Genomic DNA, 24,463 nt, shown 5'->3' on the forward strand with positions numbered 1-24,463 from the left:
CCACCTTGACAATCGGACGCTAGGCAACCTCCCGCATCTAGCCTTCGTCCTCTACAATTCAACCTAGGTCGACTATTCGCACAATGGCGCTGTCTAGGCTCTTGACAGCTTCAATTATTGGTCTCGCGGCTTCCCTCACCGCTGGCCAGGTTCACGGCGCGAACACCGAATTCCGGGCATTCCACAGTGGGGCGACGCGTCCGCTCCGTTCCGAAAGCTCCCCGCCTGCCATCATCTCTGTGCCGATTGATCACTTCCACAATGAATCCATCTACGCGCCCCATTCAGCTGATTCTTTTCATTTGAGATACTGGTTCGATTCTCAGCACTATCGGGAAGGTGGCCCGGTCATCATCCTCGCCTCTGGCGAGACCAGTGGCGAGGACCGGCTCCCGTTTCTAGACCACGGCATCCTCGCCATGCTGGCCGAGGCGACGGGCGGCGTTGGCGTTGTACTTGAACATCGATACTATGGCACCAGTTTCCCGGTGCCTGATCTGCGGGCCGAGAACATGCGCTTCTTGTCGACCGAGCAAGCGCTCGCCGACACTGCCTACTTTGCCCAGCACGTCCAGTTCCCAGGCCTCGAGCACCTTGACCTCACGTCGTCGAATGCGCCGTACATCATATACGGCGGATCCTACGCAGGAGCGTTTGCTGCATTCGCGAGAAAGGTATACCCTGATATTTTCTGGGGTGCCATCTCATCTTCCGGCGTAACCGAGGCCATCATCGACTACTGGGAGTACTATGAGGCGGCCCGGCTATTTGCCCCTGGCGACTGTGCTGCCACAACACAGAAACTCACCCACTTCGTCGACAATATTCTTTTGGGCGACGATGGCGATGCGAAACAGCTGCTCAAGGATGTCTTTGGCCTTGGAGAGCTGCGGGACGATGACTTTGCGAACGCCATCAGCCGGGGTATCACGGGGCTGCAATCCACGAACTGGGATCCCGAGGAGGACAGCTCCGACTTTGGATTCTACTGCGGTAGCGTTTCTTCTGACGATGTACTCTTTGCCAGCACCCGCTCCCTCGCTCCGACTGTGCACGATCTTCTCTCCGCGGGAGGATACAAGGAGCAGGCCGAGTCGTTCACGAATCGCGTGTTGAACTACATTGGATATATCAGGTCGCACCTTAGAACTGACCTCAGTACATATTGTAAGGGGAAGAGCGTCGAGGAATGCTATTCCAGCCGAGGAAAGAACAATCGCATCGATCTTGATCAGGGAATGGAGCGGAGTTGGGGCTATCAGACATGCACTCAGTAAGCACACCCCAACCAACTCCCGTTCAATGCTAACTATTTCTGTAGGTGGGGATACTTCCAAACCGGATCTGGAGTTCCGAAAGGTCAACTCCCTCTCGTCTCTCGCCTGATTGACCTCGAGTATACCACCATTCACTGCCGCGAGGGGTTCAACATCACGACGCCGCCGAACGTTGAGTCAATCAATAAGCTCGGCGGCCTCAACTTCAGCTATCCCAGAGTGGCCTTTGTCGATGGAGCTGTGGACCCGTGGCGGGCAGCTACACCCCATCGCATTGGTCTCCCAGAGAGGGCGTCGACTGTGAGTGAGCCCTTCATCCTTATCGAGCATGGTGTCCACCATTGGGATGAGAATGGCCTGAAACCAAATGATACCGCGATAGGATTGCCTCCGCCGAGTGTAGCAAAGGCGCAGGAGCAGGAAATTGCGTTTGTCAAGGCGTGGCTGGAGGAGTGGACAGAACTTAGGAAGGATCACGGGGATTTGCCTGGAGAATTGTAGACTGATTCCACATTGCCTTTAATTGAAGATATTAAATTAACAGGCCTCATCTTTTGCCTAGTCTACTTACGAAGATGCTCTTTTTGCTGGCAGTTCGACTGTCTGATAAATGGCTGTGCCCGGTGCGCACTCGTCGCATTTGTGGCAGCTGAGGTCGTTCCATATCAGTGCTCATACAAGTGTTCCCGCTTCCACTTTGTAGCACATCTTTAACCTATTAGAGAATTGAAAAATGCTGCAAAAGTGGACAAGATGATCACCAACATTTGGCAATTTGGGTCGAGGGATGGCTTGCTATGTAGGTGGTCCAGCAATTGTAAAATCACACCATACGGGCCATTATTGTGTGGCGTAGTTTGTCTTGCTTGCTTAACTTTAGCCGACCCCAGATCAATGTTGAAGCGGCTAATAAATGCACTGGTAGTCCAGCCTCAACCTAGTGGCAGCCTAGGAGATACCATAACGGGAATTAAGCTACGTATCTGATCGTGATGGGTGTCTTCCAAATTGAACGTGCAACACGGAGGGTGATTGGCTTGGCGTCGGAAGCCACACAATGAGACGCACTTAAACATGCCAGTCCAGTGATTGAACAACAGCAACAATGCTGATTCCGTACGTGGTCAATCTGCGGAGGTAGTTGGATGCCATCACAGATCTTGAATGTCAGCACCACCAGGTGGCATTGGGTGACGATTAATGATTGGCAAGCGCCATTTAAGCCCAATAACTGGTTTATACGAATTCACATCTTATCAAAAACACTAAATTTAGGATGTTATCACTTGTCGAGTACGACCTAGTCGCCGCCGCCGCCGCCGCCACCACCACCGTCTCCTCCACCTCCTCCACCTCCACTGTCGCAGCTACTGCTACCACCTCCACCAGAGCTGCTATAACCACCACCGTAGCTACTGCTGCTATGTCCCCCACCAGAGCTGCTATGGCTGGTATAGCCGCCGCTGTGACCGCTGTAGCTGCTGTGGCCCGCACTGTGGCCCTCGCTCTTATGATCGCGGCATCCAGAACTGTCGTCGCCTCCGGAGTAGAGACTGGCGTATAGCATATTGTTGTTGGCATTGTTGTTTCCCCAATTATTGTTGCTGGCATGGTTGCTGTGTGTAGAACCAGAAGTAGAAGATTTGGACCGGGCATTCTTCTTCTTCCTCTTATTGATCTTCCTCCTAATCTCTTCGGCTGACTCTTCAGATGAAGGGGTAGGTTTGGCGTTTCCGGCCTGGGCGGGCTCTTCCTGGGTTGAGGCAAGTTTGATATGGACCTTCTTAGTCTGACTCCCACCTGATTCCGCACGCTTTCCAGAAGGCTTGAAATCCGTTTGAGAAGATTGAGAGCTAGATTCTGCCGTGGAGACTGTAATCGTGGGCTGGATAGGAGGAATCTGCTGTGGCGTGAACTTTGGCTCAGCTTTTAGAGTAGCCTCGGCATCAGGTGCAGCATCTTTCTTGTTGTGGCGTTTCGTCCACCATCGTGTGGGGAGATAGATGCACATGGTGAGCGCTTTTGCCTGGCAGTCGGGAATTAGAGAGTTTGATGTAGAATTGCGCTGTGTGATGAGGTTGGGTTGTTGAATGTGGTGATGAGCCCAAGTGTGTTTGTGGCAGCATCTTTCATGTACTGAGATTCAGCCTGTTTATATAATTCATTGACCGTGGGGCAACTCTGCCCATCTAGGTATAGACACCAACCATAGCCACTTCGTGATGCAATTGCTCATGCGTTGGATTTCGCGACACAATCAACACACAGTCTCGGAGAGGTAAACAACCCGAGTGTGGAGCTGCAAGCCTCAAAAATGCCTGACAAGGCTGCTGGGTCTTTGCAGTCTCGCCCGAGTGACGTGTGGTACGTCATTCGACATGCTGGACGAGCTCCACAAAACCTCAGCTCAACTTCAGCTCCGTGCCGTGTATGCCTAGAGCCGCGCAGGTTTCCGGTTTAGAGGCAGGATCTGCGAAACTGTGGGGATTGCGTTGTTTAAGTGCGGAATCACGTTGATGGCTTCTTTAAGCTACATCCGCCGATACTCGACCGTGTCCCTGCTGCGATACCCGGACTTCGGCTGGGATTGATTGAAACAAACCTCTACGGAATACAACATCGCGAAAAAGGCTGCAATTGGAATGTGAAAATTGGGAAGAATTAAGTCTTGGCATTTATACTAAAGTGCCTACATCTGCATTAATAAACAGACATCTTGATTCTGCGATTCGTCTGAGCTGGATCTAAGCTCCACCTCCACCATAGCATAGCCTCCCCCTATTTGTTCGCGGAAAAAGCCTCGCCCAAGGCTTCGGAGAATCCTTGAGCGTAACCGCCGCCAGGATCCGAGCCAGCATTTTGGCCAAGAGCAGGAGGTGCAGGAGTAGGACCACGGGGGATTGCAGGGCGGGAAGCTGCAGGCTTCGGACCCGAATTTCCAGTGGCAGTCTTCTTCTGGAAGATCTTTGGAAGACACATGGTTGCGGTGTGCCAAGGGGTTCGTAGAGTTCAAAGATTTCTCAAGTGTGGTTGGTTTTCCTTTCGGATGATTTTGTGAAGGTTGACAAAGGAAGAAGTAATGACGGGCTGAGAAGGATGCGAATTTATAGCCCAAAGTTTGGCTGTTCTGGAACAAATCACCTTGTCCCTCTTATGTTGATGAGTGAACACTCGCAGCGATTCCCGGACTTTCAAGCTTGATCGGGAAACTTGAATCATGATATATCAAACACTCATCGAATTCCTGGAGGGCATGGAATTCAGGCTGTCCGTTAGTTGGGTTGATGGCAATGGCAGCTCGTCACATCTGTTGAGTGCATTGACCCGCGGAGCATACGAAGCTGGCGATCTGCAAGAAGTGGTAGGAAACGCGGTATTGGTATCTATTTAAAACTGATTGAATGCCCCCCAAACTGCCATGCTCATTGATCGTATAAAGCGTGAAACGACACTGAATTGAGAGCGACCTGGTCGCCTCATTCTCCGCCACCACCACCTCCGCCGCCGTCGCCTCCTCCTCCGCCGCCGCCGTCATAACCACCTCCTCCACCGCCGCCGTCATAGCCACCTCCCCCACCGCCATGGCTGTCTCCTCCTGAATAGCCGTGGTCGCCGTGGCCAGTGTGGCCAGTGTGGCCATCGTGACCTCCCCAGCCTCCATAGTGGTTTCCATGATGGTGTCCATGAGACCCAGAGTGGTTGTTATCATCGCCGCTGTAAGCCCCTCCGTAGGCCCATGCTGCGCCAGCGGCCGCGTCGTTATTCACTTGGGTGTAGTTTTTCCGGCGCTGAGACGCTTTGCTTTGGACAGCTGTCGTGTCGCCAGCAGGCTTGCGCAGAACATTCGGCCGTTGTTCGCTCTCTCGGATCTGGACTTCTCGGAACTGAGCCGCGGCTGAGGCATTGCCGGCGTACTTGCGGCGCCGAACGGATTGGATCGGGCGGGGGCCGGACCCGTTTTCGCTCATGGCGACAGGGGCTTTTTGTTTGCGGAAGAGGTTTGGGAGACACATGGTGGAGTCTCTGTGGAGTTGTGCGCTCAGCTGAGCTGGAGGATCGGGGGATTACTTCAGAGGCGTATGCGCTTAAGTTCCTGGACAAAGGAGGGATTTGTGATGGCTTCCCGCGGAGGTCTGTACGGTTTGGGAACGGAGAGTGGATTGACGATCAACGCGGGGGGGACATGTGTTTATATACGAGCTTAACTGGCGAGGCACCCTGAGAGAAACCCTTGTCGAGCTGCTTTGACCTCGCTTGTGGTGCGGTAGCTTTAGCCTCACAGCGTAGCCTGGGGGGCTGGGACAGCGTGGGCAGTTCACGAGGACACCCCTCGTGCGTCATCCACCAAGTTAAGCTCAGAACTGTGGGCATTGACTGACGGTTGGGTCGGATAGCGTGACGCTTATAGCGCTTCTAGAACCCTTATCGTGTCGCGCTCGCCGTTAGTCGCGATGGCTACACAGCCTCACCCGCTGGCACCACGCCCGATTTCGCCACCGAGGCTGCCTTGCGAGGCACAGCCGGGGAGACGTGACCAGTTCGAACCCAGCTGCCTAGAGGGGATGGCGTAGTAGAGTGTTGAGGACGCTTTCAACCGGTGCTTTGTCCCCTGGGAATCGTGTTTATTGCCCTGCATGACCATCGGAACCAAGCCGTCTCGCCCTACCCCGTGGCGCCTGTGCCTGTGCCTGTGTCTTGGCCATAGATTATACCCAAATAGGAACATGAGGCGATGATCCATGCCTCCCAAAGAACAGCCGCACTCTCTCCGCTGCACAGAGCACACGCGGCCGGGGTAAGCAGTGCGTCACTATCAGGATGGAGAACCCTGCGTCAATCGGCTCAGCCCCATCACACTCTCACGGCGCCACGGAACCCGAACTCGTAATTGATCATACAAGAGGACACCTGACACCTACCAGCAAGGCGACCAGCTGGCAAGTTTCGATGCCGGAAATTCCCTTATGAGCGACTCGAAGCCCTGCTGGGCGTGCCTCAAGAAGCGCCTTGTCTGTGACTTTGGCCGCCCGGGATGCCGGAAATGTGCAGCAAGGAACGCCGAGTGTCCGGGGTACGGCAAGAAACCGCTGAAATGGCTTGCGCCTGGACAGACCCGGTCCAAGGGAAGACGTGCAAGAGACGAGTCCAATGTCATCCGCCTATGCCTTAAAGACTCGAGTGAAGCCAGCACCTTGTTTGAGGCCATCGAGTATTGTAGGTTTCCACCCCATCACCCCCGTCACCGCCCTGGTTCTCTGCGTTGTCGTCCATATGAGGGGGGAATATTGCAAAGACCTGGATAAACTATCCATTCTGGTCGAAAATTCTGACAGTCTTCTTTCGCAGATAACATTCGCATCTGCCCCGACCAGGTCGCGACGGGCTGCGGAGGCCACCCAAAGAGCCCTTTCTACATACCCATCGCCAATGCGCCAAATCTTCCCGCCAACATCAGACATACTGTTATCTCCATTGCCCTTGCTCACCGTATCATCCAGTCTGAGGAATCATTCGAACCTGACCGGGCGGCGCTATCAGTGAAGTTGCAAACCCATCGAGGCTCGGCAATTAGGCATCTGGCAATCCAGTTGAAGACTGCATCGCAGGCCCGTGAAGTCACACTGGCTTCCGTTCTTGTCTTCTTATTTGCTGAAGTATGCTAGTTGAGGAAGGACTGTGTCCCAATTAACTGACATCGATCCTCTAGATTCAGCACACACTCTCTCCGAACTGGCGCTATCACTGCGATGCTGTCTACGCCGTTATAGAGATGCTGGGGGGAATGTCGAATACCGTTCTTTCTCAACCTCTGTTCCAACATCTCCTGCGGTATTTTATCCTGTATGTGCCATTCCGTCCTCAGACATCAGAAAACCTTACATTTTCGTAGAGTAGAAATAATGGGTAGCACCACTGCGCCCCGAGTCGAATCAGAACGAGCTCTTCGTCAAATTGGGTTGATTAGTTTACTACCCAGTGTGTACGGAAATGGGCTATCCACGTCCCTACCTTGTCCTCCAGACCTGCTGTCAGACATCATCTCGATTAATTACTTGCGCTCCGAGCCAGGTGCAACACTGTCCCGAGGAATTGATGTCAAAACTGCTGCTCTAAACATCTTGAAACGAGTAGAGTCCTTTTCTGCAGAGAAATGGATAAGGGACATCAATCAACATGAGCAACGTCAAGTCTGCGATGACAAAGCTCTGCAAGAGCAGATAGGAGCCTGGGACTGGCAAAGTATCGCCCAGATATTCCAAGCGACCGTTGCACTTTACTGCATTTCATCTCTTCTTGATGTGGATAAGCAGTCAAGAAAACCACAAGGGGACGTCAGTGGTGACGAAGAACTCGATTTTCATATCGCCACTCTACGGTCAACCTACCTTGATGTCCTTCTTCGTAACCTGAAAGACATCGCGTCGAATCCGAAAAGCCAACTACGAAAACTGGTATTCTGGCCCCTTGTAATTGGTGGCATTCATGTCGAAGCTAGCGATGACGAGTCCAAGGAATTCATCCTCGGCGAGCTTACATGGGTGAGCAAGGCGCTCGGTATTGCGTCCCCATTGGTGGCGAAAGAGCTTTTGGGAAAGATCTGGATATCTTCACGCAGCTCAAAAGGAAATAGGCACCAATCTTGGGGTTCATTATTTGATAGACCCTACGTATTTGCGATGTAATCACAAATATCACGCGTCGTGCTTCAGGACAAGCTCAAATGGTGGATACCTTCGAGCTTACAACTCCGACTTCCAGCCACCTTTCGCAGCAAAGAGGGGACCCACGGCCTTTCCGACCTGTAAAAGATGCTGATCTTTGTACCTCGATGTCACGAGAGACACTCCCACTGGCATTCCGTTCTCGCCTCCAAACCCAGGAATATTGAGAACTGGAGTATGGAGGGCCTATATCATATTAGTTTCATCACAAAAGGCCTTCGCGAGACATACCGTCCAAATGCCGTTAAAGTCGGAGCTTCCGGTCCATTCAATCCCAACGGGCGCCACGTCAACCGAGCTGGGCGTGATAATTGCCGTGTACTGATCTGCAATGTCATCAATCTTCGGCCGAAGAGACGCAATTGTATCAAAAGCTCGTAGGAATTCCTTCTTGGAGCAGGTATCAATGTTTCTCGCCATGTCGGCGAGTTTGTCGCTGATTTGGTCTCTTCTCGTGTTGTATTCCCTATAGAAGGCGACACCGGCTTCAGCTTGAAGCACCTGGTTTTGCAACGAAAGCAGATTGTCAAACTCGGAAGGTAATGTGACTTCTTCAACTGTTGCCCCCGCATCCTTTAGGATTTGGACCGCACGCTCCATGGCCGCGATGGTCCCGGCTCCGGCCTTTGGCCAAACCGGTGTCTTGACGAAGGCGAATCTAGCTTCGTTCAGCCGAATTTCCTTAGGCGGGTCATCATCTCTTAAAGAAAATATATCGGCCAGAACCTGTAGATCTTCGATGCTTCGTGACATGAAGCCAAACGTATCCAGTGTCACTGAAGAGACCTTTTGACCTTCGGCCGATACAGCGTTCCAGGTTGGCTTAAGGCCGTAGATGCCGTTGAACGAGGACGGCCGAACAACGCTCCCGACTGTTTGGGTTCCAAGCCCAATGGGGATTTGCTTGTCGGCGACTGCTGCCCCTGATCCTGAGGATGAGCCGCCGGGGGATCTTGAAGGATCATGTGGGTTTTTCGTGCCGGGGCCTACAGTCGTCGCGGCGAACTCTGTGGTTCTGGTCTTGCCTGGACTTCTTAGTAACATAATCATATACTTGGCTGTGACAGGTTTTACCCATGATTAATGCGCCATTTCTTCGTAAGATGGCCACAGTCGATGCATCCAGAAGTGGCCCGTCGGAAGCGTATGCGGGAGAATTATACTGAGTAGGAAGATCTGACGCGCACAGAGTTTAGCGAATAATTTCCATTCTTACGCCCTATTGACTCACCTTTCGTCAACAGGACATCTTTCACACCGATGACGAAGCCATGGAGGCGACCACGCTTTGCCGAGGGGATTTGGTCCAGCTGCCTCGCTTGCTCCAGGACCTTGTCTGGTTCAATAAATGCCCAAGCATCGACATCCTCATCTCGAATCCTGTAGCGAGCAAGAAGTGACTGAACATAGTCCTCCAGAAGCAGCGAATTGGATCGGATTTGGCGCTGGACTTCTGACGCTGTCAGTGCGCAAAGTTCGGGGGACGTCATGTTGACGAACAGAGACGGTGGCTCGGATCAAGTTCGTTGGGAATTCAGGCTCAAATGACCGACAGATGGGAAATGGGAAGATTGACAAGAGTCTATTCGAATCTTTGCACCATCAAGCTGGATTCCTCTACGCTCGCGATGTGCTCCAGAGGAGGTTACCCCGCTCGCACTTCAGTCTGTATTTGGGTTGGGTGGAGAATTGTAACATCGACTACTTTTATGTCACGATCAGCAAAGATGTCGGAGTGGGGCAAGCCGACCTTGGCTCTTGTAACTGATTGCAGTCATTCTTCGGTCTTTCCTCAGGTATCTATAAAAGCTAAGGATATGGGAACAGACTGGCGGGGGCGTTTTCATCGCATCCAACAGCTTGAATGTTTGAGATTGACTACTACGCATCAACTATCTACGGGATAGAGCTGTTAACGAACCAAATTTGGAGTGTGGCTAGTTTGGATCTTAAAATGATCCGTGTATTGGCTTCCACAATTGAAGAAAATTTTAATAGTGGTCAACAGATGTTGAGGTAGTAGCTAAATGATGTATATAGCTGAAGACCAGTCATAGCCCTCATGCTCACAACTGAATAGCCCGATCAGGCCTTGGAAGGCTTTGCGTTCCTGGCCTTCGTGAATGAGCATCTCCGTATATTGTCTTTTCTCCGACGTGAATAGGCTTCGAATCAGATCCATCCAATCTAATCGCGCCTTGGCCTCGTGCTCAGCTAACTGTACCTTGCTCTTGTGTGAATGAGTGTTTTGCTTACGCCTCCAATCTCAATGGCAGGAAATTGAATAAAAGAGCGAGCCTTGTGTTTAAGAAGATCTTGGATTATTGCAATGTGCTCTGCCTTATTTTCAACGATGAGTTTCTCTCGCCCTTTATCCGATGTAGAGGTAGTGGTAGCTTGGAGATAGCTCCCAAGTAATCTTCAAATCTCCGAAAATATAAAGGGGCCAATTAGTCTGGCCTTGCTATTGCCGCCTGAGACAGCTGTCAATGATGCGGGGTCGTTTAGTGTTGCTGGATTATGCTTATCGTCTGTAATGAATAAAACGCAATCAATCCCTGCTGAGATCATGTGGTATTTCTCATGATTTGATCACCGATCATGTGGTCTGCAGAAGCCTGGAAAATGCACAATTGGTGGAAGTGAAGGATCGTCCATGTCGCACAGCTTCCCGCAAGCGGTGTTCAACAGCGATTTCACGCCACTTCCAAGATAGACAAGAGGTCGCGTTATCTCTGATCTATTTAGCCTGAAGATTAGTGGCGCACGTGTCGGTCTTGTTCCTTCTTCATCGGCGGGGCCCTCCCTTCTTGATGTAGCTGCATGAGAGCTGAACTGTGGCGTGGATACTAGCAGGGAATATTGCAGGATTTCGTGCCTTAGACTAGGCTGAAGCAACCCACGCGAGCAACGGCTCTGGGAACCTGGCCAACACGATCGAATACGCGGGTGGGGTATCGTCACACCGCGATGATCTGCCCAGGACATGCCCTTGAGGTCTTGGGGCTGGGTAGGCGCCTTATATTCGGTCTGTTGGGCGCTGCTTGTTGATGACGCCCAAGGACCTCCTAATTCTTGCACTTCACAGATTTGAACGTTGTGTGATCTGCTATCTCAAATCAAGAGTCACGCTCACGATGCTGAGAATTTTGATTCCATTTATTGCCCTCTGGGTGGAGGCTAGCTTGGGGTCTCTCAACTTGGAGCTTGAGCAGACACCCAAGTGGTCTATGGCCGACATGACGAAGGCCAAGGCTGGAGAGCCCTTGTCCTTTGGAAGCGCAATCAATCTATCATCTATTCAAACCCTAGAGGGCCGAGGATTGTTCGCATTGGAAAAGAGGGAGTGTCTTAATACTGGATATTGTAATACTCCTCTCCAACGGACTCATCGCGGAGTTACTGACACCAACAGACGTGTGCGAAGATGGAGCAAGATGCTGCCCAAATGGAGACACCTGCGTTGCCTTGGGCTGCTGCGAAGGTACAAGCGAACAGTGCGGAACTCGCAAGTGTTACGACTCGAGCTCACAAACCTGCTGTGGGTCTGAGAGCGATATTGACAGCCTCGTCTGCGGTGATGGCCAGGTGTGCCAACCAGGCGGATGCTGTGATTCTGGGTATAAACAGTGTGGATCACAGGGCTGCTACGCCCCGGATACACAAGTTTGCTGCGCAGCTTACAACACGCATTGTCCGAAAGGCTACGATTGCGTTACGGGGGGTGACTGCTGCAAATCCGGTCTGGTGCCCTGCGGAGATACCAAGTGCTATGATCCTGATACGCAAACTTGCTGCGGTAATGGCGCTGGTGCTTGTCAAAAAGGCACTACTTGCTGTGGGAGCAAATGCTGCAAAGATATCGCGTACTGCGGGTCTAATGACATCTGTTCCGCTTGCCCCGACGAAACGAAGACGGTAACGTCCACGCAGACCACCACGGACGTCGTGGTCAAGACGAATACTATCACAGAGGTCCCCAAGGACGAGCCTACAGGCTTCAGCTGCGTGCCGATAACAGTAACGAATACCGACGAGGAAACACTAATCCTCGGGACGGACTGCGGGCTTACATACGAACCGCCCAGTACTACCTCAACCGATGATGGTAGTCTGCGACTCCGCGCGAGACAGATCAACTGCAAAGCCCCTGCAACAAGAACTACAACCGTGATTGTGACAAAGGGCGTTACTACACGCACAACCACCACCATCACTACCACCAAGGCGGCGTCCGAGTTAGGATTCTCGTGTCCTCCGATGGAGGCTACGAACGATGCTGGCGACGTGCTCGCGTTGGATGAGGATTGTTCCATGAGTTTGTCATTTGCTGAACCAACCACCACCTCTGAAAGCCAAAGGACAGTTACTGTCCAGGGCGGAGGCGGTAGTGCCAGCACCAGTGAGGCTGGTGGGGATTCAGCTGCGAGCCCGATGGGAGGACCGTTTGTGTCAGCAGGGACACTGGCTATCATCTGGGTGGCTGGATTCATTGCACAAGGCATTTGAAATTAAAGCCGCTAGGATTCGAGGCTGGTTTTCCCATTTATGTTAACGTGAATGAGCTTGAAAGGTGCATCTTGACAGATGTAGGACACGTGAAAGTAAGACTATAGAAAAACGCATGGATAGCAAACGCTAGGTTCATATTATGCAGTGAGTAATTACTTCCGATAGTCTTTGTTAGTAGTATATATTTTGAGCTTTACTATCGTTCCGTTGGATTGAGCTTGGTAGTGGTCTCGGAAACCTTTCGAAATCGCACCCCGAGCATCATATTCTCCTAAGACCGGAAACAAGCTCTCTTGGTCCGATTATCACCATATTTCAAGTTTATGGGATCCAGCATCTTCACCTTCCTTACAACCCTTCTCTAGACTCCACAAGTCACAGCGAAGGAATGATCCCACGGTTGCTACAGACAGCATTTCGTGGGCCGCAATCATACCGCGTTACAAAAGAGCTCATCAGGGCAAGTATTTCTCTAGAGGCGCTAGCCAGATGGATCGAAGAGATGGATCCCTCCATTTTCAGTTGGTCCATAGGTTCGAATGCACCACTTTCTTTCACGAAAGCATTTGAAACCTTCAGGGCTGCAGGATGTTCTACAGAGGAGGTGAAAATACTGGAGTTGGCTCTAGAGACTGCGCGTAGCAGGTTAGTTGAGTTGGATGGCACGTAGGCATAATTTATCTTGTATTATAGCAATTTTTGTTACCGTCCTATATCCGTATCATTTGTCTCCGGCGAATCATTAGCGTGGCCCTACAGAGTCCCGAACTAATTTCTTCCTTTCCTAAAATTTCCACGCCTGCGAAGAGCCATCGTAATCTTCTTCAAGATGCGATCAAAATCACCCTTCCATCTATTCTTTTTATATCCAAAAGGTTCACTCTCGTGTAGTAATATCGTCATCATTTTCGCGATCAAGCGGTAAACTTCCTTGGGGAGGGAAATTTGAAAATAGAAGTACGGCCACTGCAACAACCGCAATGGCCTAGAGTAATATTAGCCATAGGAACAGATCGCTCACTCAGAAATACGATGGCTTACCGCATTGCAGAAAAAAGTCGCATACGACTTGCCAATTCCCGCCAGACTTGCGAAAACAAACCCAAACAATCCCTGGGTAGACAGTCTAGCAATGTTTTCGACAAGCGTGACGGCATTTAGTGCGTCTGCGCGTTGAGATTCTGAACACATCTCGGTAATAACTCCTTTGGCTGCAGGGGCTGACCCAGAACCAAATGGGAGAAGGAAGGCGGCTTCCAGTACAATGTTAGAGTATTGCATAGGGTGTATTGGATTGTGGGCTATACGTACCAAGATATATGTGCCACCGACGAGTGGCAAAAGCTGCCACAGTGGTGAGGGCTCCGTCCACAACGAGGCTCCAACGCAAGAACACAAGATCAAAATGACTTCCATCATTATCCTTTGTAGTTTTCAGAGGCTCCACAGGTTCCTCAGCCACCTGTTCGCCTGCTGTGGCATCAAATTCTCCAGGAGAGGTTGGCAACAGCGCAGGCGAGGGTTCGTCATTTTCCGGGACCAGGTTGGATGTGGGAGATGTCCAGCGGCGTCCCCAGGAGATGATGTGAGGAAAGAGAAATATCAGGAACAAACTTCTCACAAACGCAAACTCGGCCATCAGCCAGCCGTTGTCATTTTGGTTGAATTCGAACGCTGCCGTGGCGTACATCTGGATGAGCAAAGGGACGTAGCCCGTGGCGAGCTGAAATATTTGTTAGCTTGAGAGGCATGGTTCCGGCCATTCGACTTACCACTCCAAGAAAGATGCCGCCGCACAGAAATATGACACCATAATGCTTCTTAATCTCCCCATTTTCGAGCCTTAGGCGTCGTGGCACGAGGATCTTTAGTGGCGCTAAGAACCCTTCACCCTGCTGGCCCGGCTTTTTGGCGTCAACCATGGAGTCGGGAGATATGTACGGTAGGGCGACCCAAGCATATGTGCCGGCTAGGAGAAATGAGACAAAGGCGACATCGAATGGAGCCCGAATGTCAATAGAGTCGCCAATCATGCCGCCAGCTGGTTGAGAGTTAGCGAATTAAGATTCAAATCTGCTTGTCTCACTTACTTAAATATCCGATGCCCTGCCCCAGCATAATGCACCCTTGAAGCTTTCCGAAAAGAGCCGTGCGTCGTATAGGCTCAGTAACTTCACCAGCTATGATGTTGACAACAAGACTGCACAACAGTGAGTAAGATGATTGCCTTTCATGTTTTGACATACTTACATATAACCAACCGGGCCACCCAAGACAGTGATAAGCTGGGTGCATTGGATGATCATCATACCGGTTCTCTTTCCAGCCACAACGCCAAGAATCTGGGTAGCGACTCGAATGGCTGGGACAAAGGTCTGGACCATGAGAGCGGTTCGAGGACCGAATTTTTTGGCTGTCCACCCAGCCACGAAAAGGTTCAGGGTTCCTAGAATCAATTAGAAGAGTCCAAATAAGCCACTGGGAGTACATGCCGCATAGGGTTGTACTCATCCCGAGAATACTGTACTGTGCAGCCGTCCCGGCCGCCACCTCATCTCGGCTGCACCTGTCCCCAGAACCATTGTAGGGTGGGTGGGTGTCATAGAAGGCATCGCATTCCATTAAATGGAAGACATAAAAGATACAACTTGGAGTTAATACGCAATGTTCACATCGGGTGACTGGCGGACTTACGGAACTTGGGTAAAGCTGAACGACAAGGTGATGAGAAACCCCGCAAAGAGCACGCGGTTCTCGACATTGAAAGCACTCCGTACCCACGACCAGAGGCTCTTCTTCCCAGTCTCCCTCTTGGGGAGGAGCGGCGTTCTTTCGTCAGTAGTCATGATTTCGAGCGATCATCGGAATTGAAAGCCGCAAGTGTGCGGTGACAGAAATGAATCCGAAGGGACCGATGAGAAATCGGATTTTCGGCACTGGCGATAACGACCCACAATTTCTTGCTAATGACCGCCGGAACCGGGAATGCCATTGCATCTTATTGCCTATCTGCCCCTCCTCGGCAATGGATCTACGGTTGATTCTCCGTTTTTATCGAGGCCGCCGAAGTAATTTGGTCCGTTGATAGGCAGACTTGATCCGACATGTACGCTTGGGCCGGTCTTTGACGGGGATGGGTGTCCTACGAGTGTTGAGAAACCCGGCATGGACTGCCAAGACAGGCTAGATGATCTACCTTGTCTAGAGCGGCGCTACCAAAAGGTGTGTATGTTTTAACTCTAGTAAAATCTATTAGATTATAGCAGAATTAGCTTTTCTCTATATACAGCTGGCAGTCAGGAATTAAGTCTGACATCTTAAGTATCATCAAACTCACAACACTTCTGCATATATATTGAAGCCACCAGCTCACCAACCTTGTCAGCACGATCCGTCAGCAACGGCGTGATCAAATGGCCCAGTTAGTCCATGACCTCCTTCCGGATGATGAAACGGCAAAATGCCTGGCATGCCTTGACAGCGGAGATGGCTAGGTCAACGACCCAACCTAGCTGGTCGACACAGCCGTGTAAGCGAAAGCAAGAGGCGAGGACAGAGTCGGACTAACGACCTCAGCCTGTCGGATCAGAAACAACTGGCATGGTTCGGTGAAACATCTTGCTGTACTTCTATACATAGTGGCTCGGGAGCTAGTTACGGGCTGTTGATCTGCATACTTGCACGACACTACTTAGATCCATCCCGGCCGGTTCCATAGTATACTTGTTAGCTACAATAACGCGCTACCGAACTTCTCCGTCGAACACACTCCGCTTTTCCCTCAGGCTCTGGACGCATTCCCACACCCGCGACTTCTGTGCAGCTTCGTGCAGATACTCTTCAGTCGCTGTCTCAATGGCTCCTCGGTTCGCGTATTCCTCAGGACCGACGTTCTGGAGCTCTTGTTCGACATTGAATCGGAAGAATTGCCTGTTGTCGTACTTCTGTCTCAATCTATTGATGACCTTTGCCGCTGCCTCCTCCGTTTCGGTCGCGATACTGGCTAACGCCACTGAAATGGGGATATTAACTTGATACTCGACCGGCCCGCCGGCATTCCCCGTGCCGACAGATATGAAGCTTTTGACGAGTGACTTCAAGTCACCAGTGTTGGGACACCAAATGTCCGATGCCTCGCGTTCCACTTGATCGACCGGGTTGTTCGCTGCCACAGTGCCGTCGACATACTGGTGTGAACCAATTTGCACGGGGTCGAAGAATCCACTCGTGGCCGATGTCGCCAGCGCAGCCTCCCAGATGGTACAAGGTATGGCCTTTTCCTCCTGGAAGTCATACGTTCTCAGTCGTTGAATCCCATGGAGGTCATTCGAAGCGGCGCACACGAAGCTAAGGGACGTCAGCAGGGACCACGCGGGAGAACGGATGGGACATGTACGGACACCTTGCAACTGTGATCTTGGCCGCCGTCGTATGGTTCTTCCGGCGAGAGACCCCGGCTGGTGATGAGTTTGATCACGGTAATCTTCAGCTTGCTTGAATCGAACCGTTGCTGTGGGTGTCCGTTAATAAAGCGGACAGGAAGCCTGCCCACCGACTGGGCCAAGACGACGGCGGAAAGCTCGTAGAATGCCGCAATCCACTCATCCACGTCCATCTCCAATCGCCCAAGCATGATGGCGATCAGCCTGTTCTGGTCAGCTGGTCATCGCCGCGGAGATGCAGGGCCAACTTACCCTCCCGTACTTGTGCCGCCAATCAGGTCAAAGACATCGCACGGCTTCAAGACGTCGGGAAGGCCGCTGTTCTTGCGCTTGTGATTGAGTTGAATCATGATACTCTTCAAGATAAAAAGCGTAGACAGGCCGCGGATCCCACCGCCATCCAGCGACAGAAGGCAGAGGCCGGACTGGTCAAAAGGATTCGGGTCGCCGCTGGATGCCCAGGGTTGAGTCGAGAGCGAATGGTCTGTTTGCGGGCGAGCCGATGCCCCCTCCTTAATGTCGGCAAAGTAGTCGTTTTCAGCAAAATAGCCGAGTCCGATGGGTGCATGTGAGCTCAAGGCCTCTGGATATGAAGATGGACTCAGGTCGAACTCGTGGGACAGCTGGAGCTGGGGCGGGCGGGACGCCGCTTTATCGAGCTCTAAGGCGTCGATCCAAGTTGCAATCCACGGGTCATCAGGATTGAATGTTCCAACGTGGCCTGGAAGATCTGGGATTGAATGCTCTGGCCAAGGGAGAGAGCGAAGAGAGAAGTCGTGCATGTGCTCCAATACGTGCCCATCCAACTCGGCGGTGTCCTGCGAACTGAATGACTTGCACAGGGGACACGACTGGACCCCCAACCAACTTTGACCAGACGATGATATGACGGTGGAGAAGAAGTCGTCCGCTGAGATATTCGCGTGGTTCTGACTGAAGTGGCCTGTGATAGCGTCCATCGTGTGAAATGTCTCACCGCCGGCATCGCAGAGGTGACACTCCCAGGTCGATGGGTGCTCGTGCCTTACGTGATGCTCCAAGGCCTCGTGTGAAGTAAACATAGCCACGTGTTCCGCAGGGCAGTCGGCTTTGATGCAGGTATGCGGAAGAATATCCTCGGTCAGGTGCTTCCTGCGTAGCGGTGTTAGTAGCAGGCTATGTCTGTCAAGGGCCATGCTATGGGTCTGTGGACTTACCTCCACTTTGCATCGCTGTCGACGTCCGAGAAGAGTATTGACTGGCAGCAGCAAGGGCACTTGAAGATTTTCTGACCTCTGGGCCGTTTCGGCTTCGGATAGTAAGCCGTGGCCGCGATCAAAGTGATCTCAGTCTTCGGGGAGGTCGAATTCAGTCGTTTCCGTCCGTCGTATTTGAAGCTACTCTCTGGTGCCGACGCCGAGGTTCCCGATACGGCGAGAGAGACGCGTTTCTCGGCCGAAGATAGGCCCAGCTGCGAACTTGACGCGGGAGCTGTGAGAGGTTGCGGCGCCTGGGGCTTCGCGTTCTGGACAGAAATCCGCCTTTCTTCCTTTGTAGGATTTGAACGCAGGGCCAGTCGCATTGAGTGCCGCGGGGCTTGAACGAATCTATTCCGGCGCCGTAGATTGGCCTCGATCAGACGCTCCTGGACAGGCGTGAGCCTGGACGTGTCCAAGCGAGGCGGGCTCCCGGCTCCTACGCTTGTTCGAGCGAGCACGATGCATTGAGGATGGAGTCGTAGCTCCTCGTGCTCTTCTGGGTTAAACATTCAATCGGCTTTTTTTCAAGCGGGACCGCTTGCCGGTTCGTCGAATGGCCACGGCTATCATGGCGAGATCCTCCAGCAATGAATCTACATCTTGGAAGTCCTTGTCGACCAGCGACGCTCTTTCGGCCACGCTTGCAGCCTCATCCAGAAACTGCTGGAGAAGGGCCAAGATACCTTTAACCAAAATCAGGACTTCTGGCCGTTCCTCGAAACGATGGTCGAGGGACGCCTCCGAGCCGGCCATGGCCCCTACGCCTGCCGCCCAGAGATTGAAGTCGGCGAACCGGTTTTCGAGGTCCTCGGAGTGCTTCACGCCGTTTACTGCGAAGCAGCGCTCGAAGCCTGCTATAGACGCTGTCGTGAGATCCGACACGGAGCCTGTGGCAAAATCCATGCTTCCAGGGATGGGCAAGTGTATATTCTGGCGAATGCTGGTGGATCAGGAGAGGTGATGGCAGGAGAAACATGGCATACCGTTGAAGGGACCGACGGTTGACAGCCTGGTTGCCCCGCGCGTGGCTGCTTCAGCCGCATGTCGCAGCCCGATGATTGGCGTTTTTATGGTTGAAGGGGGGTGTTCTCAGCTGAATACGGTTGCTTCTTATTGATCGAAACATGCTGCAAACGTCTCTCCAGAGGCGGACGGGGTCAGTCTAGTATAAAAGACGTGTGTGACCGTCCTAGTCAACAGCACCCATGCCACAGCCGTCTTCGAACTTCTCGTTTCCTCTGCTGGGATGGAATACTGGCAAGACATCTCTCTCGGCCTTCCGCTGTAAGAGAGAATTCATCTTTGTCTGCCGCTCAATTGCCCAAACTAACAAACATGATCCAGACGAACTCCAGGTCGCCGCGGCCATGTGAGCTTCCAAGAAGAGCCAGAGGTGGAGAAACATAATTTGAGGCTGGGAAAGTGCATTCCTGTGATATCCGGGAGCGTCTGCCAGTTTCTTATGCAGAGAATCTGTGCGGGAATCGACCTCCAGTTTGTGCCCAACGGCGGCCTAGTTCGAATTCCTGACTGCACGAGACTCGGTAGGCTCATTTTTCAAGGGAGCGGCATACAGCTGTCCAGAGTCCTCGAAACGTACAAGCTGACAATTCGGGCCAAAATCCGGCTTGCTCATATTATTAGCCGAGCCCTTTGGCAGTTCTATGGCTCCGAACTGTCGCGGGACAAATGGACAAGCGACAACATCTGGCTCATGCAGGAAGCTGGTCATGACAAACCGAAGGATAGGCTTCCGCTGCAGGTTTATATTTCTCCGGATCTGGGACAGCACGGTAAAGGGCTGCCCGAGATTCTCGACAATGGATACTTCCATCGGCGACCACACATTCTGGCCCTCGGAATACTCCTACTCGAGATTGGGCTCGGCCGGCCCATCACCCGCATTCTGTTTGACAAACTGCACACTGAAGTCCATACGGAGCTTGAGAATGGCTTCAAGTGCCGCTTCGGGGATTGGTTTCAGCTTTCGAATTTCGTGATCCACAGTGCCGTATCGCTGGACGTCGCGTCGGCTTGCCTTGATGCTCGCCGAACCTGACACCAAGTCGACGAACTTGGCCAGGATGTTGAATCCGACAGACCGCTCGACCTCGTTGAAGTGCTCATGCTTGGGCTCGACGAATCTGTCGTCCTCGGAGAGTTGGATGGCCGGCGTTCCGGGGTCGGCCGAGGGGAGGGGGGGAGGAACCAGGTCGGCATGTTTCTGATCTTTGATACGTCGTGAACTTGACGAAGTTGCGTACCTCCCAGCGCCCCAGGGATGCTTTGGCCTCGTCGTTATGAGCCCTTAGTCCCCGGCTTCCCCAGGCTGTGGCATGCATATCTCAGTCCAATCAATGATGAACATGTGGACAGCCCAGCATCGAGAAAGATGCTAACAGCCTCCAGCGTACCTCTAGTGCAGCCACTGTAAGACAACTCACCGACCTACGGGCCACTCCTACCTACAGGCTACATCTGTGCACCCGATTTCAATTGGCTAGATCGACTCTATTTGTTATGTGATATATTCAGCAGAGTGGTTTTATAGTCTTTACTGATATCAGACAATAAGGTAGGTAGCTTATTTGTTTTTTTTTTTTTTTTTGGCTCTACTCAATATCATCAGATAGATCAAAGCGATGCAGTATTCTCAAACAGCAGGGATAAACAGTAATCTACACCCAGCACGAGAAGAAACAGTAGCTGAACAAGAAGGCTTGTGTTCTTTATAGTCCCTCTACTGTTCAGAGCTTGCCCTCAAGCTCTCCGCCTTTCCAATGCTCTGAGGATCAAGATACGGGTGCTCTCCAATGCCCACAACCCGGTTGCCAAATCTATCGCCGTATCCTTCGTAGTCAAGTGTCGCGGAGTGGAAAACACTTCGGTTGTCCCAGATAGCTATCGTATAAAGTCAGCAACATGGCACCAATAGGGTTACATTCTCCAATGCTTACCGATATCGTTGGGGTTCTGCCACTTCAACCGCACTTGGATCGAGTGGTCCTTGGCAATCAGGTCGTAAAACCACGAGAGAAGATTGCTGCTCTCCTCTTTTGTCACGCCGTTGATATGTCCGACGTGGGCGCCGATCGGGAACACGCTCTTCCACCCCGTCACCGGGTTGGTACGCACCACGGGGTGCACCGCTTTGAGTACGTCGCCGATGTTATCTGGGGCGCCGCGTGGCTTGTCATACAGCTTGAAACCCTGACGAGCCGCGATCTGACCAAAGTGTGGCTGCGAAAAGGTTGCTGTCAGAGACTCCAAGAACTTCTGGTAAGCGGGACTAAGTCGGTCGTAGACATCGTATCCAGAGGCCCAGAGGGTATCTAATCAAAGAGGCAATTAGTCTTGCTGTCGAGCAGTGTTTGGGGCTATTGGAGGCATTAGTAGTGGAATGATTGACGTACCACCCCCAGTTTCAGGCAGCTCCACGAGACGAAGCGACGTGTAGTCCGCAGGCGAGGGCTCAAAAGCAATGTCCGAGTGCCAAATGTCCTCATCGGGCTTGGTGACGACGACACCATCGTCGCTTGTCTTTCGATAGAACTTTTTGTGTTGCTTAGAGCTAATCGTGCTGACCTCGAGGTCTTCACCACCCAAGTCTCGCTCTGAGTTGAGCAGTGGATGGATGTGAAGGGTAGAGGTCGAGGGTCGACCCGTCAGCTCCCCGAGCTTCAGAATAAGTTTCTTCTGGAGGTCATTGGTGAGATTCTCCTGGGCACGAAAGAAGACCACACCGCGTTGGGAGACTGTTGATGGTGGTTAGATGACTCAGTTGCTCATAACAATTGCGGATGAGGGGGTCGCCTCACTGGTGATGGCAAGATCACGGATCAATTCATCCGCATTCGGTGCATTGAGCCAGTCGACCAAGTTCGCCTTGGGAAACTCGCGTCCAATGGCGGGAGTAACATCGAACGACTCATAATCCTTCAGTGCTCCCGAAGGCTTGAGAGGCTCCCGGCTCTGAGTCTGGCCCTTTGAGTGGATGGGAATCTCGCTTTCGGTTGCAGAGGGTGCCATCTTGAGTACAGCTGGTGGACAAAGGTATAAGTGAGATGCAATTGAATGAGGCGAAGTTTATTTCGAAGCTGATGCAGTTCTAATGAATTCTTCAATTTCACGAGGTGGCCATGTTCTTATATATGCGCATCTTGCAACCCTTTGCACGCGGGGAAACGAGAAAGGGAGCAATCATGCTCCACACTCAACGTCAATCCGTATCGGCTTGACACCATTCACTTGGCGGAAGTCGGGATTGCGAGGCGAATTGCGACAACCGGCCACTCAGAGTCTGGGCGATTGATATGACGGCAGTGTGGTGCAGCATGTCGTGACCTAGTGCCTGAGCCAGTCTTAGTCCTTTATCCGGCGATGGCGCCATCGACGTCGAATCCAAAAACACCAATGGCCCTGACAAAGCATCCCGAGCCCCTCACCAAACTATAGATAACTCATCATCTTATCTGATGAGCCAATTAGCATCCGCCAGAGGAAAGCTAGATTGCGGGGGATGAAGAAACAGGAGTCATGTTAGCGCATGCAAGGTGCACCTCATTGATGATGCACTCCGTGCTTAGAAATTCAGTCCGAAAGATCGAGGTCACATGTGATGAAGGGTAGCTAACTGTGACACGATTGAGTCAGCCTGGCCAATTTAGACACTATTTGAAACGAAGGAGGCATAGTTTTTGGGATGTTTGGGAGGCATGACGATGAGTCCGACAAGCTTATTTCGAATGATATCATGGGGCAATATAATGGAGAAGGTTTTTTGGGGGCTTTTGTTTCCTCAACTTTGTTCAATATCATGCTAATTTCACCTTGTTTAAATGTTATCTATTGAACAAATCGGAGTCTAGAAAGGACAGATAGAAAGATGCCAGCCAGAATACCGTTAGCCTACTAGTCTCCATAAGTATAGAACAACGGTGAAAGACAAATAACAGCCATGAAACAGTGCAACAAATACTGCCCGCATTCAACCGTTGCCAATAGGGCTGGGGATCCTAGACATGCTTAGGTAGCACCTATAGTCAAAGGAAAATGAGGAGAGGTGGAAATGCCATTGACGGCAAATCCAAGGACGCCAAAAGGTTCCTGACCTTCGAGCAGTGGATCGATGCATACCTTTTACTTCGCCGAGAGCTTGTTACGAGTTTGTATTCTGGCAATAGTAAGCTTGCACTTGATAACTTTAACAATGCCCTAAATCCCACAGGTAGGTACGTGTAGGAAAACGCCAGCGTTCACAAAATATAGCAGCCTCGTTATTCATTTGCTACCCGCTTCTTACACATCCACTTCATACATATACCAACCCTATATATCATATACGATTAGATAAACATATTAATGTTGCTGATTTTTCTTGTGTGAACAGAGGGACAGAAATTCTACCTCGAGCATGCAGCTGCGGCTAATCAATAGGTGGCTCAAATTGTATCAGAACTGATCGTTTCTTCAGTGCTTGAAAATTGAGACGAGAAGCAGCGGGTATAGGCCCTGCTACTTAAGACTTGTCTAGGTAATAGCTCGGATCGTTTATGAAATCTTGCTTTTAAATTCTCGCTGCATAACCCTGCAAACTCTAGTCAGACAGCAATAGTGTAAATAGAGTCAGATATTGATACCGACCCTTAGATTTTGGAGCCACACAGTTGGTAGAATACTTGCGCTCATTTTAACCGCGATCATGGCGCTTGTATGCGAATACAGATCCGCTAGAGCGACGATGGATGAGAAAATCGCAGGGCTGCAATTGGACTGGATCGAATGTACATCCAAACAATTAAATAGACTTGCCCTGCTTGTGCTGCTCATAGGCAGTATATTTAAACTGGACTCGAAGCATAAAGTCTAGAATAGTAAAAAGAATATAGCTCAAGAAGGCAACATATTTTTACTCGAGGACAACAAACTATATTGCTCATTGTTGTTACGCTGTGAGGAGTACATACTCCTCCTATGGCCTCTACTTCTATGCTGTAGCAACAGAAAGGATTCACCAATGTAGTTTGCTGTTTACGCATATATGCATCCATGCCGTGAATGTCAGCGCTCGTTGAATTTCAGAGCTATTTAAACCATCCCCTTCTATCTAACCCCAATCTATGGTTCAAGGAGACTGCCGCTGTGGTAAATTATAGCCTTCAATTCATTCATTTGTTTTCTTGTCGCGCAGTGATAAACTTTCTCGGCTTGCTATCAATATAGTGCGCATAGATATGTTAATACTACCTCTTTTGGTGTTGGGTATAGTACTA

General features: G+C 51.4%; 10 protein-coding genes across 10 annotated transcripts; 4 read left to right on the top strand and 6 right to left on the bottom strand.

The window, feature by feature from the left end:
• The first annotated feature begins 21 nt into the window (after nucleotides 1-21).
• On the top strand, nucleotides 22-1,816 carry BGZ61DRAFT_400619 (serine carboxypeptidase S28-domain-containing protein). The gene is made up of 2 exons (XM_046243037.1): nucleotides 22-1,273; nucleotides 1,322-1,816. Exons 1-2 carry the CDS (start codon nucleotides 84-86, stop codon nucleotides 1,776-1,778), a joined length of 1,647 nt encoding a protein of 548 aa, XP_046097953.1. The 5' UTR covers nucleotides 22-83; the 3' UTR covers nucleotides 1,779-1,816.
• A 752-nt stretch (nucleotides 1,817-2,568) lies between these two features.
• On the bottom strand, nucleotides 2,569-3,392 carry BGZ61DRAFT_461435 (uncharacterized protein). The gene has a single exon (XM_046247167.1). The coding sequence runs from the start codon at nucleotides 3,286-3,288 to the stop codon at nucleotides 2,578-2,580; it is 711 nt and encodes a 236-aa protein (XP_046097954.1). The 5' UTR covers nucleotides 3,289-3,392; the 3' UTR covers nucleotides 2,569-2,577.
• Nucleotides 3,393-4,798: 1,406 nt separating this feature from the next.
• On the top strand, nucleotides 4,799-5,453 carry BGZ61DRAFT_461438 (uncharacterized protein). Its single transcript, XM_046247168.1, has one exon. It carries the CDS (start codon nucleotides 4,949-4,951, stop codon nucleotides 5,174-5,176), a length of 228 nt encoding a protein of 75 aa, XP_046097955.1. The 5' UTR covers nucleotides 4,799-4,948; the 3' UTR covers nucleotides 5,177-5,453.
• A 521-nt stretch (nucleotides 5,454-5,974) lies between these two features.
• Nucleotides 5,975-8,073, top strand: BGZ61DRAFT_119844 (fungal-specific transcription factor domain-containing protein). Its single transcript, XM_046237024.1, has 4 exons — nucleotides 5,975-6,491; nucleotides 6,624-6,931; nucleotides 6,985-7,118; nucleotides 7,168-8,073. Exons 1-4 carry the CDS (start codon nucleotides 6,242-6,244, stop codon nucleotides 7,958-7,960), a joined length of 1,485 nt encoding a protein of 494 aa, XP_046097956.1. The 5' UTR covers nucleotides 5,975-6,241; the 3' UTR covers nucleotides 7,961-8,073.
• BGZ61DRAFT_498455 (glutamyl-tRNA amidotransferase subunit A) lies at nucleotides 8,018-9,489 on the bottom strand (the record flags this gene model as incomplete). The annotated part of the gene is made up of 4 exons (XM_046251277.1): nucleotides 8,018-8,185; nucleotides 8,231-9,024; nucleotides 9,074-9,175; nucleotides 9,231-9,489. 4 exons carry the CDS (start codon nucleotides 9,487-9,489, stop codon nucleotides 8,018-8,020), a joined length of 1,323 nt encoding a protein of 440 aa, XP_046097957.1.
• Nucleotides 9,490-11,136: 1,647 nt separating this feature from the next.
• On the top strand, nucleotides 11,137-12,508 carry BGZ61DRAFT_483938 (uncharacterized protein; the record flags this gene model as incomplete). The annotated part of the gene is made up of 2 exons (XM_046249538.1): nucleotides 11,137-11,365; nucleotides 11,415-12,508. The coding sequence occupies 2 exons, from the start codon at nucleotides 11,137-11,139 to the stop codon at nucleotides 12,506-12,508; spliced, it is 1,323 nt and encodes a 440-aa protein (XP_046097958.1).
• A 665-nt stretch (nucleotides 12,509-13,173) lies between these two features.
• BGZ61DRAFT_461442 (major facilitator superfamily domain-containing protein) lies at nucleotides 13,174-15,399 on the bottom strand. Its single transcript, XM_046247169.1, has 8 exons — nucleotides 15,206-15,399; nucleotides 15,004-15,155; nucleotides 14,762-14,957; nucleotides 14,602-14,711; nucleotides 14,284-14,552; nucleotides 13,823-14,234; nucleotides 13,553-13,764; nucleotides 13,174-13,496 (listed from the first exon to the last, which is right to left on the bottom strand). The coding sequence occupies exons 1-8, from the start codon at nucleotides 15,355-15,357 to the stop codon at nucleotides 13,389-13,391; spliced, it is 1,611 nt and encodes a 536-aa protein (XP_046097959.1). The 5' UTR covers nucleotides 15,358-15,399; the 3' UTR covers nucleotides 13,174-13,388.
• An 819-nt stretch (nucleotides 15,400-16,218) lies between these two features.
• On the bottom strand, nucleotides 16,219-17,323 carry BGZ61DRAFT_430420 (acyl transferase/acyl hydrolase/lysophospholipase). The gene is made up of 3 exons (XM_046243811.1): nucleotides 17,206-17,323; nucleotides 16,912-17,157; nucleotides 16,219-16,858 (listed from the first exon to the last, which is right to left on the bottom strand). Exons 1-3 carry the CDS (start codon nucleotides 17,301-17,303, stop codon nucleotides 16,255-16,257), a joined length of 948 nt encoding a protein of 315 aa, XP_046097960.1. The 5' UTR covers nucleotides 17,304-17,323; the 3' UTR covers nucleotides 16,219-16,254.
• A 2,735-nt stretch (nucleotides 17,324-20,058) lies between these two features.
• Nucleotides 20,059-20,533, bottom strand: BGZ61DRAFT_483941 (uncharacterized protein; the record flags this gene model as incomplete). Its single annotated transcript, XM_046249539.1, has 2 exons — nucleotides 20,059-20,415; nucleotides 20,456-20,533. The coding sequence occupies 2 exons, from the start codon at nucleotides 20,531-20,533 to the stop codon at nucleotides 20,059-20,061; spliced, it is 435 nt and encodes a 144-aa protein (XP_046097961.1).
• A 398-nt stretch (nucleotides 20,534-20,931) lies between these two features.
• Nucleotides 20,932-22,220, bottom strand: BGZ61DRAFT_365230 (uncharacterized protein; the record flags this gene model as incomplete). Its single annotated transcript, XM_046241591.1, has 4 exons — nucleotides 20,932-21,092; nucleotides 21,149-21,523; nucleotides 21,605-21,946; nucleotides 22,010-22,220. 4 exons carry the CDS (start codon nucleotides 22,218-22,220, stop codon nucleotides 20,932-20,934), a joined length of 1,089 nt encoding a protein of 362 aa, XP_046097962.1.
• Between the last annotated feature and the right edge of the window lie 2,243 nt (nucleotides 22,221-24,463).

Source organism: Ilyonectria robusta, assembly GCF_021365365.1.
Source record: "Ilyonectria robusta strain PMI_751 chromosome Unknown BGZ61scaffold_27, whole genome shotgun sequence".
Classification (NCBI taxonomy): Eukaryota; Fungi; Ascomycota; class Sordariomycetes; order Hypocreales; family Nectriaceae; genus Ilyonectria; species Ilyonectria robusta.

Bases quoted from the DNA above. Each gene is read 5' to 3' on its own strand.
- BGZ61DRAFT_400619 (XM_046243037.1), top strand. From the start codon at position 84: ATGGCGCTGTCTAGGCTCTTGACAGCTTCAATTATTGGTCTCGCGGCT. The intron at 1,274-1,321 runs GTAAGCACACCC...CTATTTCTGTAG, and splicing joins GGCTATCAGACATGCACTCA to GTGGGGATACTTCCAAACCG.
- BGZ61DRAFT_119844 (XM_046237024.1), top strand. From the start codon at position 6,242: ATGAGCGACTCGAAGCCCTGCTGGGCGTGCCTCAAGAAGCGCCTTGTC. The intron at 6,932-6,984 runs GTATGCTAGTTG...TCGATCCTCTAG, and splicing joins TTGTCTTCTTATTTGCTGAA to ATTCAGCACACACTCTCTCC. The intron at 7,119-7,167 runs GTATGTGCCATT...ACATTTTCGTAG, and splicing joins CTCCTGCGGTATTTTATCCT to AGTAGAAATAATGGGTAGCA.
- BGZ61DRAFT_430420 (XM_046243811.1), bottom strand. From the start codon at position 17,303: ATGATTCAACTCAATCACAAGCGCAAGAACAGCGGCCTTCCCGACGTC. The intron at 17,158-17,205 runs GTAAGTTGGCCC...TGACCAGAACAG, and splicing joins GGCGGCACAAGTACGGGAGG to GCTGATCGCCATCATGCTTG. The intron at 16,859-16,911 runs GTCCGTACATGT...GACGTCCCTTAG, and splicing joins CAAGATCACAGTTGCAAGGT to CTTCGTGTGCGCCGCTTCGA.
- BGZ61DRAFT_461442 (XM_046247169.1), bottom strand. From the start codon at position 15,357: ATGACTACTGACGAAAGAACGCCGCTCCTCCCCAAGAGGGAGACTGGG. The intron at 15,156-15,205 runs GTAAGTCCGCCA...AACTCCAAGTTG, and splicing joins TTCAGCTTTACCCAAGTTCC to TATCTTTTATGTCTTCCATT. The intron at 14,235-14,283 runs GTAAGTCGAATG...CAAATATTTCAG, and splicing joins GCGGCATCTTTCTTGGAGTG to CTCGCCACGGGCTACGTCCC.
- BGZ61DRAFT_461435 (XM_046247167.1), bottom strand. From the start codon at position 3,288: ATGTGCATCTATCTCCCCACACGATGGTGGACGAAACGCCACAACAAG.
- BGZ61DRAFT_461438 (XM_046247168.1), top strand. From the start codon at position 4,949: ATGATGGTGTCCATGAGACCCAGAGTGGTTGTTATCATCGCCGCTGTA.